General features: G+C 42.1%; 1 protein-coding gene across 14 annotated transcripts in view; it reads right to left on the bottom strand.

Moving 5' to 3' along the window:
* Nucleotides 1–21,176, bottom strand: part of Rufy3 (RUN and FYVE domain containing 3) — an 80,290-nt gene that overhangs the window by 7,935 nt on the left and 51,179 nt on the right. For 9 of the 14 annotated variants that reach the window (XM_087908894.1, XM_087908893.1, XM_085691665.2 and 6 more), the window contains 9 exons: nt 19,848–19,909; nt 18,348–18,413; nt 15,701–15,770; nt 13,788–13,880; nt 11,361–11,444; nt 9,944–10,111; nt 7,904–8,001; nt 3,640–3,759; nt 2,387–2,483 (listed from right to left, as the gene is read on the bottom strand). In XM_087908894.1, the coding sequence (XP_087765020.1) occupies nt 2,387–2,483; nt 3,640–3,759; nt 7,904–8,001; nt 9,944–10,111; nt 11,361–11,444; nt 13,788–13,880; nt 15,701–15,770; nt 18,348–18,413; nt 19,848–19,909 (858 nt within the window). Of the gene's footprint in view, nt 1–2,386; nt 2,484–3,606; nt 3,760–3,982; nt 6,171–7,903; nt 8,002–9,943; nt 10,112–11,360; nt 11,445–13,787; nt 13,881–15,700; nt 15,771–18,347; nt 18,414–19,847; nt 19,910–21,176 lie in introns of those variants that run through there. The other 5 variants (XM_085691672.2, XM_085691674.2, XM_048424944.3 and 2 more) reach the window with 2 other exon arrangements.

A 21,176-nucleotide genomic window follows, 5' to 3' on the forward strand; every position in this document is an offset into this window, starting at 1 on the left:
GATCTTGTGGCTCCTCACCCCTGCAGGTGCTAGTGACCATGCTACATGATGTTATTCTGTAATTCTACTTTCTTCTCCTTCTAAAAGAAGCTCCTTGTGTATATTCCCACTGAAATCCACATGACACAGAGGGCCCCAAGAAGCAAACCCACAGCTGAGGAAATTCTGTTGAAGGGAAACTGGGTGTTAGAAGGAACCATATTAACATTATTACTGTTTAATACCATATTAAACAGTATTAATTAGGACTCCAAGAAACACACATTTATGCTGTGGGACAATGGTCTTATACCCTGTAAAGATCTGTCACTTGTATTAGTTTAATAAAATGCTGATTGGCCAGTAGCCAGGCAGGAAGTATAGGCGGGTCAACCAGAACAGGAAAATTCTGGGAAGAGGAAAGACTCAGACTGCAGTTGTCACCCAGATGCAGAGGACATAAGATGAGAATGCCTCACTAATAAAAGGTACCAAGCCACGTGGCTAACACAGACAAGAATTATGGGTTAACGTAAGATATATGAGTTAATTAATAAGAAGCCTGAGCTAATAGGCCAACCAATTTATAATTAATGTAAGCCTCTGTGTGTTTCTTTGGGATTGGATGACTGTGGAACTGGGCAGGATGAAAACTTCTGTCAAAAACTGGTGCTGCCAGGAAGTGGTGGTGCGCCTTTAATCCCAGCACTCAGGAGGCAGAGGCAGGCAGATCTCTGAGTTCGAGGCCAGCCTGGTCTACAAGAGCTAGTTCCAGGACAGCCAGGACTACTATACAGAGAAACCCTGTCTTGAAAAACAAAAAGCAAAAACAATTGGTGCCTAACATGGGCACACACCTTTAATCCCAAGACTTGGGAGACAGAGGCAGGCAGATCTCTGTGAGTTCAAGAACAACCTGGTCTACAGAGTGAGTTCTAGGAAACCCAAAGATACACAGAGAAATCCTGTCTCAAAAAAAAAAAACAAACAAAAATTAAAAAGAAAAATAAAAGAAATAGAGTTTAAAATAAAGCCACATAAAGATGGAAAATACACAGAGAATCTGGATACTGTATGCTATTGTGTTGTCTTTGAATTGTTTGACGGCCGAGAAAGGAGCAACAGCTGCTAAAAGACATTTGATTATAAATGCTGCTGGATTAACCTAACCAATATATTTTGGAAATGCCTTGACTTCAAAATTTAAGTCAAAAAATATGTTACTTTGGAGAAGAGGTTTTGCTTTTGTTTCCACAGGAAATGAGAGGCTGTGGATTCATTTTGGGTTAAGAAAAATGAGGTCTGATCAAGGAAGACCCCCTGAAAAGTCTCCGATAGAAGTGGATGACCCAGATGATCCAACATTTCAGAGGACCTCTGTTGGGGCTTCCTCTGAGTTCTACATCGAGAACAGCCTCAAGACTGCTGGCTGAGATGACCAAGCCTCACAGAATATTCCAGTCAGGATTTGACCATACTCTTGAATTTTCTTTAGGTTCCCCATAAGAATATCAGTACCGCCAATCAGCAAGAAGTAGCCTAGAAAACTACACCCACATTCCCAGAACATGGATTATGGATGTCTGTCTTTGTTTAGAGTGTTGGTTACAAGTTGTCATGGATAATGGTCAGGAAAAAAGCTAAACAAAGGAGATCAGATACAGAATTCTTGTTTTGAGAAGAAATAAAAAAAGGGGAAGTGCTGTGGGACAATCGTCTTGTACCCTGTAAGGATCTGTCACTTATATTAGTTTAATAAAATGCTGATTGGCCAGAAGCCAAGCAGGAAGTATAGGTGGGGCAACAGGAATAATAGGAGAATTCTAGGAAGAGGAAAGGCTCAGTCTGCAGTCGTCACCCAGATGCAGAGGATGTAAAATAAGAATGCCTCACTAATAAAAGGTACCAAGCCATGTGGCTAATACAGACAAGAATTATGGATTAATTTAAGAGTTAATTAATAAGAAGCTTGAACTAATAGGCCAATGAGTTTATACTTAATGTGGGTCTTTATGTGTTTCTTTGGGATGAACAGTTGCAGGACCAGGCAGGACAGAAACTTCTGTCAACACATTTACAATGATACCAGAATAGTTTTACTAAACAATTCAAAGAGTCATTTTCTTTTCCAGCAGAGCAAGTCCATCTTAGATCTAAGATCATCTTAGAGGTCAGTTCAGGATCACAGTTTCCTCCATTCTGAAAAGCTCACTTTGCTGTCTGCACACTGTGGCCCACAGGAACTAAGCATGTCTACATTCTGTAGCCCACAAGAACTAAGCATGTCTGCCTGCTGTGAACCTGAGGAACTAAGCGTAGCGTGTGGGCAGTGACAGACCTGCGGGACCCATGAGGCTAGGCCATAACGTGTAGGTGGAATGAGCACCGGAATAAAGAGCACACTCACTGGGTGGGGCTCTGGCTTCTGGGTCCCCTTTCCTGGGGTGCCCCTGTTTTGTGACCTCTTCTCCTTTTCTTGCTTCAGTTCTAACTCCAGCTGAGTCCTGGTCAGGTGAGAGAAGAAAGGATGAAAATTCTGATTTCTACATCCATATAGTCTAAAGAATACCAGAGTTTTCCCTTAAAGTCCAGCAATTAAGTTTTAACGCCTAATAAAGTTACCAGGAATACATGGACAACCGAGCTGTGAAAACAGCAGGACACAGTGAAGCTAGGAATGCTCACATGTTCACTCTCTGAATTCAGAGTGCCAGTTAGGAGTGCCCAGTTTAGCAGGTCAATTATTTCACACTAATTCTTAATGAAGAGCTGCAGTTATCTGGATGCCAATGTACTTATACGACAGCTGAGTGGGAGATGTCTGGCTGGTCTCTATAGGTCTATGCTTAGCTCCCACACACCCATCCCCAAAGCACCCCTGGTAGCTTTGTGTTCTTCAGCCACCAGACTCCCGCATTTGCAGTCAGTGGCTTCAGCACCAAAGTGCATCCAACATGACAGTTGGCATGAGAGAGTACTTAGGATTTAGTCAGAGAAACAGGTTTTTAAAGGGATACTGTAACCACCACTTACTAGCTTACTAGTGTGAACTGGGACACACTAATCCCTCTAAGCTGTCGCTCCATCTCAAAGTAGGGGCAATAAGAAGTGTTGTGAAACATATACAAGACACTGTAGAAATTCAGAAGATGTTAGCTGTTATCACTAAAATCAGATTAGATATCAATTACTATATATTTGGGAATTTGGTCTCAAATTCTCTTTTTATTTTAGTTTTTGAAGACAAGAGTGTCACTATGTGCAGCTCAACTTGGCTTTGGACTCTTGTCTCGGCTGCGATTTCAGGCCTGCGCCACCATGTTCAGCAGTCAGTTCAAAACTATTTGATAAAAAAAATGTTGAGTGGATTTTGGAACTAACCAGTCATGTGACACTTTCTGAGTTCCCACTGTTTGCAAAGGACACTGGAAAGATCAAGCCTAGGCGGCTCAAGACCCGACTTCCTCTTTGCTGCCGAGCCTCCCTCCTGTGCAGTACCCACCACCACCCTGCTGTGCAGTACCCACCACCACCCTCCTGTGCAGTACCCACCACCACCCTCCTGTGCAGTACCCACCACCACCCTGCTGTGCAGTACCCACCACCACCCTCCTGTGCAGTACCCACCACCACCCTGCTGGTCAAGCTGCCCCTGTTCACCGCTGCCTGGTGAGTGCCTCCACTTCCAGCTGTAGACTGTTGATCTTCTCTCCGAAATCCTGTTTGAAGAGCCGGTTGTCCAACTCGGCAGATTGGCGGCCTCGCTCAGCCTGGCGCAATCTGAATGTGAGCCATATGAACTTGTGATAAAAACAAAAGCCATGGTGGGGAGGAAGACCAAGTTCACAAACACAAAATAAAACAACCCAAGGGAGAAAGTATGGGGAGAAAGAGGGAGAAAAAAAATGCAGGACACAGGAAGAAATTATGATGGGGAAAAAGATGGAGAAGAAACAAATTCTAAAGAAAAGCAAGATGAAGGTGAACCAGGCAGAGGGAAAGCTGATTTTCTATTTTTTTTTATTCTAGTACTACAGTTTACAGCCATTAGGTGATCAACAAGAAGACATCACTTTTTGGAAATCCATATCCAGAGCCACCCTCAAGTACACAGTCAATTATGTTGAAGCCACTGTCTTTCTTTCCTAACAGGCTGGGACATTATCCTTCTGCCTTCCACACACAGCTGAAGGTGCAGGCGGAGCTGCCTTCTCATGTGGGGTTATCACGATTTCCTGACTCTTCCCTGACCACAGAAAGCTGGAAGGCAATCACTAGCAAGCCTTACCCAAGCTTCTCATGATTCCACAAGGACAAGCCTCTCTTAAAGTCTGGCTGTGTCTGCCCTTTCCACTTCTATCACGGGGTATGTGACCAAGCAGTAAAACACTCAGCATTGGGGTTCCTAAGACTCCTGACCATATTCTCCAGCATTGGGGTTCCTAAGACTCCTGACCATATTCTCTGGAAGCTTCTTATGGATGCTTTCTTCTAAATGTCTTATAAAATTCTTATTAAATTTCTTCTAAATGTCTTTGCACCTATAAAGGGTCATTTTTATATGGTGGAATATTTGAGGCTTTCTGTAATAGAATTTATAGGCATGCTATATGTAGTCTTTATTGGTTTGATTATTGTCTTTCAATGTGTATGTAAAAAGCAACTCATCAGCATAAAAGGTTGATGAGCAGCAGAACGCAATAGGAGGTTTATAGAGGTGCAAAATTGTAAGAATTAAAATGAGTTTAAGGATCCTCCATTAAGTTGGCTCTAACACAGGCCCTTTGAGGACCTACAAAAGCACACACACTCGGTTGCACTCTTAATTATGGTTTGCCAAGAAGGTAAAAAAAATTGAAGCAAAGGAATTATCTTTGCCTCTCTCTTAGCAGGGGCAATGCTACATAGCATGCCAGAAGGAAGGACAGAAAACATGGAACAAAACCCCAGGCACTGTGCCAAACCCGCTGGATGGAGTAAAGGCTCATGTATAGAAAAGCCTGCCTCCCCAAATCAAAAATAGTTTTTTCTAAATCCAAGTATTTATAGGATTATTTACAATGTAGAGCCTAGAAAGGGTTAGCTGTGCAGTCACTTAGGAAAAAAGCCCTGCTAGTATTGCTGTGGCTATCTACTGAGGATTTTTTGTTTTGATATTAACCAATGCCAGTGCATTATTTATTTCTCATTTGATTTTTTTTTGTAACTAGAACCTTTAGCAAATATCTATCACAAAAAAAGTGATAGATCTTAGGACAGTGTTCCAGCAAGGACGGCAGGTCGGAAGTCGTGACTACACTGTGGCCTCTCTATCCCAAGAGGAAGAAAGCAGGGTAGATTTGAAAATCGTATTTGTATTAAAGTGTTCTCTGTGAGCTACCTAAGTAGTACGGAGGATGACAGAGAAGGGCAGAGGTAGAGGTGACGCGTGTCAAGAGGGGTTTCCCAGCTTTCGCACTATGACATTAAGAGCTACCTAATTACTACTTTGCTTCTAAGTACTTTAAAGAAATGCAAGGATGCTGTTTTTTTGTTCAAAATCACTAAGGGAAAAATAAACTGCAAGCAGTCTTGGTTACTGAGAATAGAAGTGTAATGAAATACTAAGTACTTTTCTTGGGCTGGGGATTAAACCTACACAAGGCAAGAGAAGAGGAGTCACGGTCTAAGAGACAGAGCTACTTTAGGCCCAAGGTGCCCAGGTGACACCTGCCCGCATTACACGGCAGAGAACAGGCTCACTGATGTGGACATGGGCCACCTACAGAGTCCGATCACTATCAAGGACACATGTACAATGCTTCCGTTCCCCAGGCTTCCTGAAAATGGTCTTTTGATTTATTGTTCAACTCAGAAATATTTCTCAAAGTTTATTTGGTATTTAATGAGGAACCCATACCAAAATTTCTAACTCTGGGGGAGAAAATAACAGCAGCAGCAACAACAACAAAACCCAACCTATATATCCAACTATTTTTTTTAAATCCAACAAATTCAAGGTCAACTTTTGGTGACTTTTTAAATAGAGAATCAGAGCTTAAATGTAGGAATTTCCGACTTCTTCCTCTTATAATTATTTTGTAACATCAGACTTGAGAGGCGACCATCTATGAAGTGTCTAGTGATGTTTTGGGATCAGTTTATTTGCGGCACTATTTAAGGTCTTTGCCTGTTTCACCAAATCTTTTTCACTTAATAAAATAAAAAATGAGTTGGAAGGGGAATGAGAAAATGGATAAACAGGAAACAAAGACAGCAAGAAAATCAGTCAGATGAGTCATCATTATTTTAGTTCTGTTGGCCTTAACTGCCAAGTCAAAATCCGAGAAATAGTTTCAAACATCACAAAAGTACAACTTATGAACATGAACATTAGTTTATTAAATCATAAATTATCAGTGATGATGAGCAAGCACTTGGGTAATCTGCTATAGAAATGGAGTCATTTCCATCTATCATTCATAGCAGTACCAACCATGCCAAAGTTTCGGCCTCATTTGTAAGTCTGCAGTTAGCTTTACTGTTAACACTAACATGCTCCACTGTTCAGGACTCTCCTCCCTGGTGAAGACTCACCTGAAGGAAGTCACCCATCCCATTCATCCATTCATTCATACATCAACTTATGCCATGTACATTCAAGAACTGTGAGAGATCCTGTGACAGGACTGGAACGATTAGTTAACTAACTGCAAAGAGCTCACACTCTGAGAAGACCAGAGACTGATGCAGACTACAAGGTGAGGTGCACAGTGAGAGATGCCAGGCAGGATGGGATCGGTGGAACAAAGCGCCAATCCTAGCTGGAAAGAGGTATCAGAGGAAGCCAATATCAGGAGGTGGCATTTGAAGCTTCATGTAAAAAATGGATTTGAAGAGGGGAGTGGGAAGGGACCATGCATAACTGGTGGAACTATCAGAACAACAGGGATGAGACAGCAGAAAGCATGGCCTACATGGCTCGGGTTTGCTCAAGCATAACAAGGGTGGTGAGCAGGGACTGGCGGTAGGAATGGCAGATGATCTCGGGAGCTACAGTGCACTGAACTGTGAAGTCTCAGATATTTCTCTGTTGCTACAGAGGTACAGGGGGAGGGGGTGACGTCAGACAAAAGGAGAAAGAGGATCTCACAGGAAGAAGACAAGCACTGGTGGGCAGGACGGAGTAGAAGAGGGAACTCCCAACAGACAGGTGGAGGTGAGAGAGACACAGCGGAGGCATCAGCAAAAGCCACACAACGACTCCGGAGAAAAAGGGGGAGATGAGAGAGAATAGAGAAAAAAGTTCAAGATGGGAGAGAGCCACGGTCAATACTTGGAGGACATCTGCCTTTCAGAATCCCTACCTCACCTAACGTGAAGACGTCTAAAGACTTCAGTGACACACAAACTACACAATTACAAACACTGTTCAGTTAGATAGGGTCACACACTTCAACCCAACCTGGCCTGGAACTCGCTATATAAGACCATTAAAAAAAACCCTTAAAACTTAAAATATAATTACATAATTTGTTGCTTTCCTCCCTCCAGTCTTTCCTGTGTCCCTCTTACTCTCTCTCAAACTCATGGCCTTTTCTTATTACACACACACACACACACACACACACACACACACACACACCCCTACAACCCGCTGAGTCCATTTTGTGTTGCTTGTATGAGCATGACTTTAGCACTGAACACTTGGTATTGGATGCCCAGCTATAGGCAACTGTAGTTCTCTCTAGAGCTGTGGGGATGTGAGAGTCAATCCATGTTAGTCTGCCCGTTAGACAGACCACTCTTAACAATATTTTGGAATGTCATGAAACACACAGATAAAATTTAACCAGCATATCTTACTTAGGTTGCAAAAACTTCTTCTATTTTCTATTCGCTGAACATACTCTCAGTACTTCCAATACAGAAACAGCACTTTTACCTTTGCTCCAGCTGTTTAATGGTGGCAGCCATCTGATTAGTCTTCTCTTCTAAGCGACTGTTTAATTCACTTTTCTGTTTTACTCCTAGGTCTGAACTCTGGGTAAAAAAGAATTATAAAGATTTATAGGAAATAAATGGAACTGTTCTTCATTAGTATATCATTAATTTCTAAGTAGAAAAAGGAAGTCAAGGAGCATTTTTCTAAAATAAGTATTATTAAATGAAGTTTACTACAATATCAGAAGGCTCATTAATTTATCTGTCCATTAGAGATCTAATGCAATTTACAATTCAGCTGACATGCTAAGCTGTGGAGCAGAAATTATAGGATACAAATATTTATATTATTATTATTCTAATCTTTGTAACTTTTTTCCAACATAATATTTTCACTGATTATTGGGAATTTCATACAGTGCACCCCAATCAGTCACTTCCCTTTCTTCTCAGGTTCCACCTTTCCACCCTTCTGCCTTCCCCCCAAAAGAAAAATATACACTAAATCTAATTTGTGTTGCCCATACACTCACAAATATTGATATTAAATAAATTAAACATATATCTAAATATGATATGAAGGGAAAGTACAACATAAAGGTAAAAGGAGAACTAGGAGGGGAGAGGGAGAGTCCATGGCGGAAGTGGGGACAAGAGGACAGAGGGTAACGGGAAGAAAAGACAGATATCACATGTCCTCTCGCGTGGAACCTAGATTTAAATACACATTATTTGCTTAATATATAAAGGAAAGGAACAGTAAAAAGAGGGAGTGAGACAAGGAAGGGACTTGAGGATGAATATGAATGGTGTTCAATGTTAAATATGTGCACAAAAATCTCATTAAGAAACCCCTATTTCAGGCTGGAGAGGTGTCTCGAGAGTTAAGAGGACTCGCTGCTCTTGTAGAGGACCAGGGTTCAATTCTCAGCACCCATATAGTGAGTGGCTCACAACCACCTGTAACTCCAGTTCCAGAGGGATCGGACACCTTCTTCTGATCTCTGTGAGCAGCAGGCAGGCATCACATGGTGCATGCAGACATATATGCAGGCAGAACAACCATATACATAAAATAAAAATGAACATTTAAAGAAAAAGAAAAGAAAAGAAACCCCAATTTTGAGCTACAGATATGGCTCAGTGAACAAGAGCACACACCGCTCCTGCAGAGACCTGAATCTGGCTCCCAGCACCCAGGTTAGCAGCTCATAAACCCTGACAGTCCCTGTTCTAGGTGATGTAACACTCTGATACGCTGAGGACGTGAGTACACAGACCACACAGACATAAAAGAAAAATAAATCTTCGAAGAAAGAGAAACCCGCAGGTTTTCTTTTTGTTGTTGTTGTGTTTTTTTTTTCCTTTTTTTTGTTTTTCGAGACAGGGTTTCTGTTTAGCTAGTTCTGAAACTAGCTCTGTAGCCCAGGTTGGCCTCAAACTCACAGAGATCCACCTGCTTCTGCCTCCCAAGGGCTGGGATTAAAGATGTGCACCACTACTGCCTAGCAGAAACCCATATTTTGATGCTGTCTATTGCTATTACTGTGATAAACACCACGGCCAAGAGCAAGTTGGGGTTAAAAAGGGTTTATTTCACCTTGCAGATCTCAGTCCATCATCAAGAGAAGTCAGGGCAGGAACCTGGAGGCAGGAACTGAAGCACAGGCCATGGAGGAGGCTGTTTATCGGCTTGTTCCTCCTGGTTTCCTTAGCCTGCTTTCTTAAAGCCTAGACCAGGGTGGCACCACCCACAGTGATCTGGACATCTGGACCCTCCCACATCAATCATCAATCAAGAAAATGTACCACGGGTTTACCCGCAGGCCAATCTGGTGAGGGCATTTTCTCAATTGAGGTTCCCTCTTCCAGAATGACACTAGCTTGTGTCAAATTGACCTAAAACTAGCCAGCACGGGTGAGTGTGTGTGTGTGTGTGTGTGTGTGTGTGTGTGTGTGTGTGTGTGTGAGAGAGAGAGAGAGAGAGAGAGAGAGAGAGAGAGAGAGAGAGCCAGGGAGTCTACTCCTTTTCTTTCCCTACCTGCAGCTTGAAGGCAAGCTCATGCTTGAGAGCCCGGAGATCATCCAGTTGCTGCCGCAGAGACACCAGGGCATCCTGCTTCTCACAGACATCTTTCTCCAGCATCTTCATTGCCAGCTCCATCTCCTGCCTCATGCTGATCTGCAGCTCCAGTTCCTTCTCCACGTCCTGCCGCAAAGCAGATGAACTGCTTACACTCTTGCCCCCATTATATAAATGCCGTAAGGTTTCACAAGAAAAGGTAGATGGATACCTTTAGTGCTGAGCATTTTGGCAGAAGGTATTTAAGAGACATTAATGACTAATAATAATTAATAAGACACTAATAGTAACTATTAGGAGCTGGGTGGCAGTTTAATCCACACATGTTTAATTCAGCAATTGGGAGGCAGAGGCAGGTGGATATACGGGCTAGAGGCCAGTCTGGTCTACAAAGTGAGTTCCAGGACAACCAAGGCTACACAGAGAAACCCAGTCTCAGAATAAAACAAAATAATAATAACAACGATTAGGATTAAGAAGAAGAACATTGTACTGGGATGTTCTTGATAGAGCTGAGATACCTGTAGTAACAGTTCAGTTACTGGGGATGGTCAGTAAGGTCAAGTGAAATTTCATCACTACTATGTGACTCTTTGGTTTCTACTATAGTCATGGCAGCATCTTTAGCAGAACAAAGATACAGACTGGAGTTTTCTTCCACATTTAGGCTGTGCTCAGGGCACACCTTGGACTGGTCTTACCTAGTTTCATATCGTTAATGTGATACGAGCATATGACAACTTTCAAGTTCTGGATCATGTGTTCCCTTTTTAAATAGTTATGGTAAAAATGAATCATGCTGCCACATGCTGACATTATTTCTAGGATACTTTTAATGGAAAACATTTTAGTCCCTAATTTACAAACATACAGACAGTAAATGGTAGTTATTAAAGTGCATTAAGAAGGTTCTATTTGCAGAAAACCTGAATTCTGCCATGTACTCTTTCTTTTAAAGATTTACTCATTTTATGCATGAGTCCTTTGTCTGCATGTACAACTTTCTGCCAGACGAGGGCATCAGATCCCACTATAGATGCTTGGGAGCCACCACGTGGTCGCTGAGAATTGAACTCAGAACCTGGAAGAGCAGCCAGTGCTCTCAACCGCTGAGCCATCTCTCCAACCCCCTCTGCCATGTGCTCTTAACTTGAAGTAACTTATTAAGCACAGATTAAACCATCTCTCATTTTCAATTCCACATTCTTAGAGATACTGCAGAGTGGGCAGGGCAAGAAACTGTTTCATAGGGTTTGTAAAAACAGGGGCACATTATTGAGTGTTGGAACTTTGATGGGACATTTGCAGCTTCTCGAGAGCCCAGCCTTCTTGTGTGTTCTCGCTACTAGAAGTTAAAGAAGTTAAAGTTGTTTACCAATCGTAATTGTGTCTCCTCCTTTAAGTGCCTTCTTGCTTCACTCAGTGCTTGCCCTTCTGCAGTTCTGTCTTGTTTAGGGCCCTTGAAAAGGTAAAGAAGAGTACATATTTAAGGACTTAAAGACTCGACACCAAATTTGCAGACACAATAAAGAAATGCACATTGAGCATAAGGTTATGTTGGATTGGAAATTTGTTGTCTCTTTATTAAAAACCCTAAAAGTGAGTTACCAAAACTGGTGGTGGAGATTCGCCCCCTCAGTCCTGGAAAACACTGCCATAGCTGTGTGTGGTTGCCAATGCCAGTAGTCTGAACACGTGGAGCCTAGCAAGAAGACTGCTCAGAGTCTGAGGCCAGCCTGGAGTACAGACTAAGACACTGTATAAAAAACAAAGACCACACACCACACATACATACACCACACACACACACAAAACAAAAACACTCACCCACCTACCCAAGCACGCAAACAAGCAAAGGGGCTGGGTTACAGTGCAGATGGCAGAGTGACTGCTCAGCCTGCACGAGCCTTGCATTCAACCCCTAGCTCCTCCTAAAACTGGGAACAGCTCAGATCTTTAACCCTGGCACTGGGAAGTGGAGGCAGAAGGATTAGGATTTCAAGCCATCCTTAGTTATATATAAAGTTCTAGGCCAACTTGGGTTCAATGGGACCATGGCTTGAAAACAAAAAACACAAAACCCCAATACCCTGATTCACTGCAAAACATGAGTTGGTTCAGAGGTGTGGGTGGTACTACATTATTTTCCCAGAAAATTCACACGTCACTGTCCAAAGATCATGGCTAAAAGGAAGGAAGCCACTAACAAAATTCTTCTGAGCATTTACAGTTGTTTTAACTATATCCATGCCTCAAAGTCAAATACTAATACTCTACATAGGAAACTGTTTTTATTCCATTATACCTCTAGAAACACTAGCAGTAGCAAGGAAAGATGCCAGTGAAGTCATAAACAAACAAGCAACTCTATACACAGCGGATAGATCTATCAATTAGAATACTCCCCTAATGTAATTCTGTCATAATTTAGAACAGTACTGGCACCAAGCCATTATCAGGGCTGAAAGCATCATGTTATGCTCCCTAAGGAGGCTGGACACAGGTATGCTCACTTCTAAGCCCAGCACCTAGGAGGCAGAGGCAAGAGTCAGGTCAATCTGGGTCACACAGGGAAACTCTGTCTCAAAGGATAACAACAAGAAAAATAAAAAGACAACTGAAAGATATAAAATAGGTTTGCAAATCTACACAATAGGCAGTTTTCTGTCTCACTAGGCAGCTCCCAAATAACTGCACGGAAACTTCTTAGTAATTATGAATGCTCAACCTTAGCTTAGGCTTGCTTCTAACTAGATCTTACAAATTAAGCCATTCCTATTAATTTATTTTCTGTCTCATGGCTTTATTACCTTTACTATGTACTGCCCATGCTGTCTTCCTGCTTCCTTTGTGCCTGGCTGGCAACTCTGTGCTTCTTCCCAGCATCCTCTATTTCTGCAAGTCCTGCCTAGCTCTTGGCTGGTCAGCTCTTTATTAAACCAGAGTGATGAATTTTTTTGCAACAACTATACTACCTAAAAAGCTTGGTCCTTGGGTGGGCAGTTGGTGGTGCACACTTTTAATCCCAGTACTTGGGAGACAGAAGCAGGTGACTCTCTGAGTTCGAAACCAGCCTGGTCCACAGAATGAGATCCAGGACAGTCAGGGCTACAAAGAGAAAGCTTGTCTCAAACCAACAATCACGCCCCCCCCCCCCCAAAACAAAACAAACAAACAAAAAAACCAAAAGCTTGGTCCTTGGAAGTATTGCTATGTAGAAAATACATTTTCGTGCTAATTTATCCAGTGGCAACACATAACTAGGTTACTCACTTTTAAAGGAGTAGCATGGTGTAAAAATAATGGTATATTTATTATCACATAAAATTATTTTAAAATATGAATGTTTTGCCTATATGTATGTCTGTGCACCTGTGTGCCTGGTGATCCCAGAGGGCAAAAGAGGGAACTGGATCATCTAGAACAGGAGCTACAGATAGCTGTGAGCTGCCATGGAGGAGCTGAGAACTGAACCCAGGTCCTCAGAAACAGCAATAACTTCCTTAACCACGGAGCCATCTCTCCAGCTCCATTATAAACACTGTAACCACTAAACACAGAACAAGTTATTAGCTCACACAAACAAGAGCCTGAATTAGCCTTTCCAAGTCTCTAAACAAAGGATGCGCTATGGCAGAGTGGAGGGTGCGAGCCGTGGAGAGCTGTACCCTGCTCTCGGTTACAGAGTCCAGGTAAAGAGGATGCTTGATATATGTCAGTGCCCAGAACTGGCCACCTCCCTGTGGCTTACACAATGCACAGTGTCCCCTCACGGAGGTCTTAGAACCCACTTAGGACTTACCTTCCGACTGGATTCCAGTAGATAGGAGCTTTCTTCTTTAACTCGTTCCATTTCTTCTTGTAAGGTAATAATTCTGTTGTTGGCAACGGCAAGCTGTTGACCAAAATTTAAAAAAAAAAAAAAACCAAAAACTTTTTATTCTTTTATTTGAATATTTTATTATCTGCTAAGGAATAATTTCAGACTTGAATATTCTTAGGAAATCTATAGCTAAAGGAAGCTGTCTATCACCCTCTAAAATTGTTCTTATCAGTCAGATATGCGGTACGTGCTGTAATCCCAGCACTTTGGAGACTGGGGCTAGTAGATTCTCATAGCTTCAACTACAAAGAGAGATCCAGTCTCAGGAAAAGAAAAGTTCTAATGAGGAACATAGGGGAAGTATCTTTCAAGTACGTAAAATAAAAATGAAAATCACCTGATATTGCTTCTCTATTGTGAATACTTTTATTTTGGATGTGTGTGCATGGGTGCACTGTGAGTGTGTACATACACGTGCAGGTCAGAGGTTCACGTGGGGAGTCTTCCTTTAGTGTTCTTTCCCCTACTGTCTGAGACAAGGCCTCTCACTGAACCTGACACTCAAGTTTTGGCCTACAATGGCTTGCCAGTGATGCCCAGGATCTGTCTGCGACCATCCCCCAAGGCTGGACTGCAAACATGTGCGGACACACCCAGCTTTTATATGGGTGCTCAGCCACTCGGCCACCTTCCCCGTTCTGCTGCCTTTTTACTAAGTCCCAGTGCTGAGACTGTTTAATTCAAGAGCATCTCCATGGCTACATTCTAAACACATTTAGTGAGAATGCTTTTAAAATGCTCACAGGATGAGGTCCTGTCTCAAAAAACAAATGAACAGAAGATCATGAAGCACTGTCTAAACAAAGGTTTAATCAAGTATTCACTTCCTGTCATGGGAATCACATTGGAAACTCTCCAAAAGACCTGTTATAGGTAATTCAGCACTTAGGAGGCTAAGGAGGAGGGTTTAAATTTAAAGTCAGAGAGAGCTAAATAAGACTGTGTTTCAAAAAAGACACAAACTATATATTATCTATCTATCATCTATCTATCTATCTATCTATCTATCTATCTATCTATCATCTATCTATCTATCTATCTATCTATCTATCCATGTTCTAAAGAAAAACTAATTAGCATACTTTAATGCACTGAATTTCTTTAAACCAGGTTTATCTCACTGTGCCTAACAGGACGATTAGAAACAGCGAATGAGCTTGCATTCTGACTAGTTCACATAGGATCCTGATGAAGACGTCTGCTTCTATTAAACAAAGGCTAAGCTACAGATTTAGCCTACTAATCAGATGCCAGCCTTGAGGTTAATTTCCCCTTCCTATTCTAAGGGCTTTTCTAAGAGCGTTCTCATTTATATTCTTGCCTAATCTCCAGAGTCGTTGTGGAGTTGAAAGAGGAAGTAAAAGCACCCCCATTTGCCAGTGGGGAATCTGGGCTTTTTTAGAGGTCATGTGCTCTTAGTCAGGAGCACATGACAATAAGAAGCATTACAAGAGGCAGGGATCAGCGGCCAAAGCTGCTTGATCAGGCATACTCAAGAACAGATAGGATGTGGGGCTCAGGAGCTTGCCAGCTTGGAACACACATATCAGTGTTCCACAGAAATCTGTCTAAAAGAGTGGGGGAGGGGGTTGTCTTTGTCTAGTTGTACCAATCAACAGTGACCAAAATGCTTACTGAATCCTGAGTATCAGGCTGTATTCTATCTAATCCCACCGGGAAAATGAACGACTACGCAGCCAGGGCAGGAAGATGTTTCCTACAGTGGTTCCTACCTGAAAAGTCAAATCATGTCCAAGGCAACAGGAATGATTGGTTTCACTAATTTATATTATTAAATTTATAGGTCAAATGATTGATTCCCAAACACTTACCTCCTCTGTTAATTTAGTGTTGGATTTTTCTAATGCATCTACTTTTGCCTGAAGGTTGTTTACAGTAGCACTATTAAGACAAAAAAAAAAAACAACACATAAGAGTCTCCTGAAAAACAGGACAATAGCTTGCACTTGCCTTCTTAACCCCACCATAGCTATCAGTCTATAGCAACTCTTCACAAGCTAACGAGATCATTAATTGTATAGAATGAGTTTGTGATTTTTCATACATGCATACAACATGTTCTGATTGTATCTATATCCCAATACCTTCTTAATAATACACACAATTTCTGTCAGACTGGCATGCTCGGAGACAGCATACATGAGTGCCAGTCCTTGGCACAGAGGCAGTGCTCAGTGAGTGAAATCAAAGAGTGAATTCCTGGTACATTCTGAGCGCTCCCTACATGAGACAAAACAGCCCACATATACACCAACTACTCTTGTGATGGTTTCACTGCACTCGACCGCTTCCTTCCTTCAACAGCTTTTGTTAGGCATCTCTCACTACAGACAGAGAACTGAGGTGCAGCAAGGATAAGGAAGAATCAAGGCTATGTTTGGGTATCAAATACAAGCACATCTGTGCTTGACTGGCGTGGCTGCAGATCATTATGGTCACGTTTACCTCTTGTTTGTTTTGTTTTGTTTTTTACTTTCAAGACAAGGTTTCTCTATGGTTTTGGAGCCTGTGCTGGAACTAGCTCTTGTAGACCAGGCTGGCCTTGAACTCACAGAGATCCGCCTGCCTCTGCCTCCTGAGTGCTGGATTAAAGGCGTGCGCCACCACCACCCAGCTCATGCTTACTTCTTAATCCCCAGAGAAAATATACTTAAATTGTTCTTGGATTTCCTAGCTGGAACCAAGACTACTCAAAATTTATATTGATACTGACAGAGGATTCTAGGCATGAGGAAAGGAAATAAAGGGTCCTTGATCACTATCATTTCCTTAGGTGCCGTTTGAAATATGAATATCAATATGCCAGCTTCCTCTGAGACAAATTAACAATCATAATATTTTGGTGAAAACCAAAAACAAATATAAAAATAAATATATAAAGGAGGCCAATATCAAGCACTACTGTGGAAAATCCCAAGCTGCTCCTAACTCATTTTCAAGTGCTAGCCTTTCCGGCTAGATTAAGAATAAACTACCGTGACTGGTCTTCCGTGCAGTTCATACAGATCTAAAAGTTGAAACAAACTGCAAAGTTAAAGATACCCCAATGGCATGGGCTTTGGCTTTAACTAGCCCAAAGTCAGAAGTCAAAGGCTAAACCGACAGAAGCAGCTGCTATTGGCTGTTCCCACCCAGCCCTGAGCTAAGGACTGAAGAACTTAACTGACAGAAAATGCTGCTAGTTAGCACCCTTCCACCTGAGACACATCCTCACAGCAGGGCTGCCCAGAGCAACTCTTAGGAGGCCACGAGGCTAAATAAAGAAACTGAAGGGAACATTTCTTCCTTGGTTGGCCCTACAGGGCAGAATCCTGCTTCTGCAACCACACTCAGTTACTCTGGAAGAAGTGCAACATTGCACCCTTCAACAAAATGATAAGGAACTGTCTTAGGACCCAGCTCTTTTCCTTCCTAGAAACTTGGTCTTCGGGATGTATCCTTTTACTTGTATACTGTTAAGATATAGCTTTTCCCCCTTCTTCAGCTTAGCAGCTGTCAAGATCTTTGACTTGCCTGTTTGGGACTTTCTCTTGAATTCCAATAATTTGCCCCTGAGATCCCTTCTGATTTCTTTTTAAATTTTTATTTCATGTGTATGGATGTTTTGCTGATATGTATGTTGTGTACCACGTGTGTGCCTGTGCCCACAGCAGAACTGGAGTTCCAGACAGTTGTGAGTCCTCATGTGGGTGCTGGGAAGTGAACCTGGATCCTCCTAAAGGACAGTCAGAGGTCATAACTGCCGAGCCATCTCTCAAGTCCCCAATCCATTTTAAAATTATTCTATAATGAAACCAGAGACCTGCAAAGGGTACTCGGCCTCTGCAGAAAATTGTATCTACATTATAAGTCAGTTATAATGCCTTTTATGCTAGACATGGTGGCACACACCTTTAATCCCAGCCCTTGAAGCCGGTGCAGGTGATCTCCATGAGTTCAAAGCCAGGTACCAGTCTGGTCTATATAGTAATTTCCAGACCAGCCACAGTACAAGGTAAAACCCTGTCTCAAGAGAGAGAGGGCAGAGTGTGTGTGTGTGGGGGGGTAATTCTGGAGAGTGTGAAATATCTGGTGATAAATTAGTGGTAATGAGCAAGGAGAGGGCAAGTTAATATATCAATTTAGTGTGTAAGCGAGACATGCAAGGGAACAAGAGAGATGGTTTACCCAAGATCAGTACTGCAGTAGGTGGCTTTATCCAAGGCCAAGGTATATGTGTTACGTTTTATGGTTCTTATTGAGTAGCTTACTTAACCTCTAAGTTACAATCTCATGATAACCTTTTATTGCCATCTGCTAAAAGTTCCTTAACTTATCCAGTACTTAGTTCTGTGATTGGCAAATGGAATTTTCTGTATATTTGCTGAACGCTGACAGAACGGGTCTTCATTGCTCACTGTTTTATGATTCCTTCCCCTCTCAATAAGCCCCAAGAAAAGAATTTTATTCAGTCTTTACTTCAGATGTCTGTTGAGTTCTTCCACGTAGTTCTTCTGGTCTAGAATTGCGGTAATCTGACCATCCCTGGAGGGAAAAACAACGGAAACAGAAGTAAGCGAAGTGGCAGAAATACCCGACAGAGCTTTCATCCCACTCTTCCTAAAGCCCGAGTCTGCTGGCCACAGACACACTGAACCAGAGCTCACACTTGATACGTCACTATGTGGACATGTCAACAAGGAAGAGTCAGTGGTTCAAAAGTAGGAGAAACAACCTACATTAATACGGCTTTCATAAGAGTCAAGATATTTAAAAAATGATTTTCTGTGATTGCATGTTTTGCCTTTGTGTATGACTGCACAATATGTGCGCAGTACCCCCGGGTCCCCTGGAAATGGAGTTACCAATGGTTGTGAGCCACTATGTGGGTGCTGGGAATGGGGCCCAGGTCCTCTGGAAGAGCAGCCAGTGCTCTTTCCACTGAACCAGCTCACCAGCCCCAGTTCATTTCTTTCTAATACAGGGTCTCTCTACGCAGCTCTGGTTGTCCTGGAATGCACAGAGATCTGCCTGTCTCTGCCTCTCAAGTGCTGGGATTAAAGCCATGTGCCATCATGGCTGGCTTGTTTCTTTGTCTGAGTTTTGGTCACTGAGGCTCAGCCTCCCAGGGTGGGACATAGATGGGGCGCAGCAATGATGGGCTTGTCTAAATTTTCAAGCTCTACTTAAAGCTATGGAGAGCTGGCTGGATGGGGTGATTTTACACTTGGATCCTATGCTGAGAAGCGGAAGCAGCAGGGAAGCCCGAGTTCAAGGTCAGCTTTATCCATGTTAGGCCACTCAGGGCTATAGTATGAGGCTATCAGAAAAACAAAAACAAAACAATATGGAGAACTGGATTGACTGTATATATCTTTACTATGTCTCCCTCTGAAATACCTAGCAGAAAAGTCATTCACATAAAAGTCCTTTTAATCATAGACCCAATAATTAGATAATTTTTAAAATTTTATTTATTTAATATACATACAGTGTTCTGTCTATCTATATGTTTGCAGGCCCGAAGAGGGTACCAGATCTCATCACAGATGGCTGTGAGCCACCATGTAGTTGCTGGGAATTGAACTCAGGACCTCTGGAAAAGCAGTCAGTGCTCTTAACCTTTGAGCCATCTCTCCAGCCCCATAATTTGATATTTTTGTCAAGACTTTATTAAAGTTATATAATCAAAAATTCTTCTACTAAATCTGCTAACACAATATTGTTATAAACTTAGACAAAAAAAAACATGCTACATCTAGCCGGGCGATGGTTGCACATGCCTTTAATCCCAAAACTTGGTTGGCAGAGGCAAGTGGATCTCTGTGAGTTCCAGGCCAGCTGGTCTACAGACTGACTTCCAGGACAGGTTCCAAAGCTACATAGAGAAACGTTGTGTCTTGAAAACAAAACGAAACAAAAAACAAAACAAAACAAAACACTACATCTGAGGGGAAAAAGCAATTTCATCATACATACCCCTCACTACCTTTACTGCTGTTTCCATCTTTGAGATACATCGAAAAATCTATAACTCCAACCTACAGGGAGAATTTTCAGAAGTTAATAGAAAATTTGACACTATTCCTGAGACATAAAACAATGTTGCTTTCTAGGCATTCAAAAATAACATAACCGGGACCATCACCAGAAGTCCATGATGAACGTTTAACATTGTACTATGAACGTAATATAAAGTGAAAAATGTAAAAAGCCAAAGTGAGCCACAGGGGTGAGGGTGTGGCTCAGTACAGCCGACTGTGCCCCTAATAGGCACAAACTCACTTCCATGCCCAGCAACACACACACACACACACACACACACACACACACACACACACACACACGCCACCACCACCACCACCACCAAAAATAACAACAAAGGAAAAAGGAAGAAAATTCATGACAGTCAACGAATACTTAGCACAAAGAATAAAGTTTAAATTTTCTTTTTTTTCAGGCATTCTGCTACTGGCTTTATTTTCTTCTAGAAAAAGCTTTTTAAAAGTTATTTATAAAAGTTACTTTAAAAGTTTTTTTTTAAACTTAAATTCTACAAGCGTGCAGAGAATTGGGTTTCATTACGCACTCTTCGGTGCCTCGTCCCTTCTTCCTTGTCCCCTCACCCCCGTAGCTTACTCTGCACTTTCATATCACATGTGACCTTTTGACCTCCCCATCCCCTTTGCGGTCTCCTATTTAGTTTTAAAGTTTAAAAGTGTATAGTCAGAAGCTACACCCACAAAGTGTCACCAACATAGCCTAAACCCGAGGTGAACAAGGACAGCAACAGAAGACATGTCAAAGCGGGCAGGGGACGGTCAGGCCCCACGCACACACAAAGAATGACAGGCCGCCAAGGAATGCCAACAATGGGAAGGAGGTCTCCTCCAGGGAAGAGCACACAACTGCTTATCCAAGACCAAAGGGTCAGCCCGGAAATCACCCACACAAGTAACAGTACACAGAATGAGCAGGGTATATCTAGGACTATACACGCATACACATAAACATATAAGCAGGTAACAACCGTTAAGACTGGGGGCTATGAGTCTGAAAGACATTGAAGAGGAAGTTACTAGAAGATCCGAGGGAGGAAAGTGAAGAGAGAAATGATGTAATTACATTATAATGTAAAAGAAAAAATAAAACCATTATAGTTAAAATGCAGAAACAACACCTATTCCCTTGTTTATGCTTGACAGGATCAGAAAAATAAAAGCAATTTAAAATACCTACACCCTTTACACTGCCCCTAACGACCACTACTAACATTCTGGTGTCTGTTTCAACTTTCACTGAGGAACA

Source organism: Myodes glareolus, chromosome 8 (assembly GCF_982192425.1).
Source record: "Myodes glareolus chromosome 8, mMyoGla1.1, whole genome shotgun sequence".
Lineage (NCBI taxonomy): Eukaryota > Metazoa > Chordata > Mammalia > Rodentia > Cricetidae > Myodes > Myodes glareolus.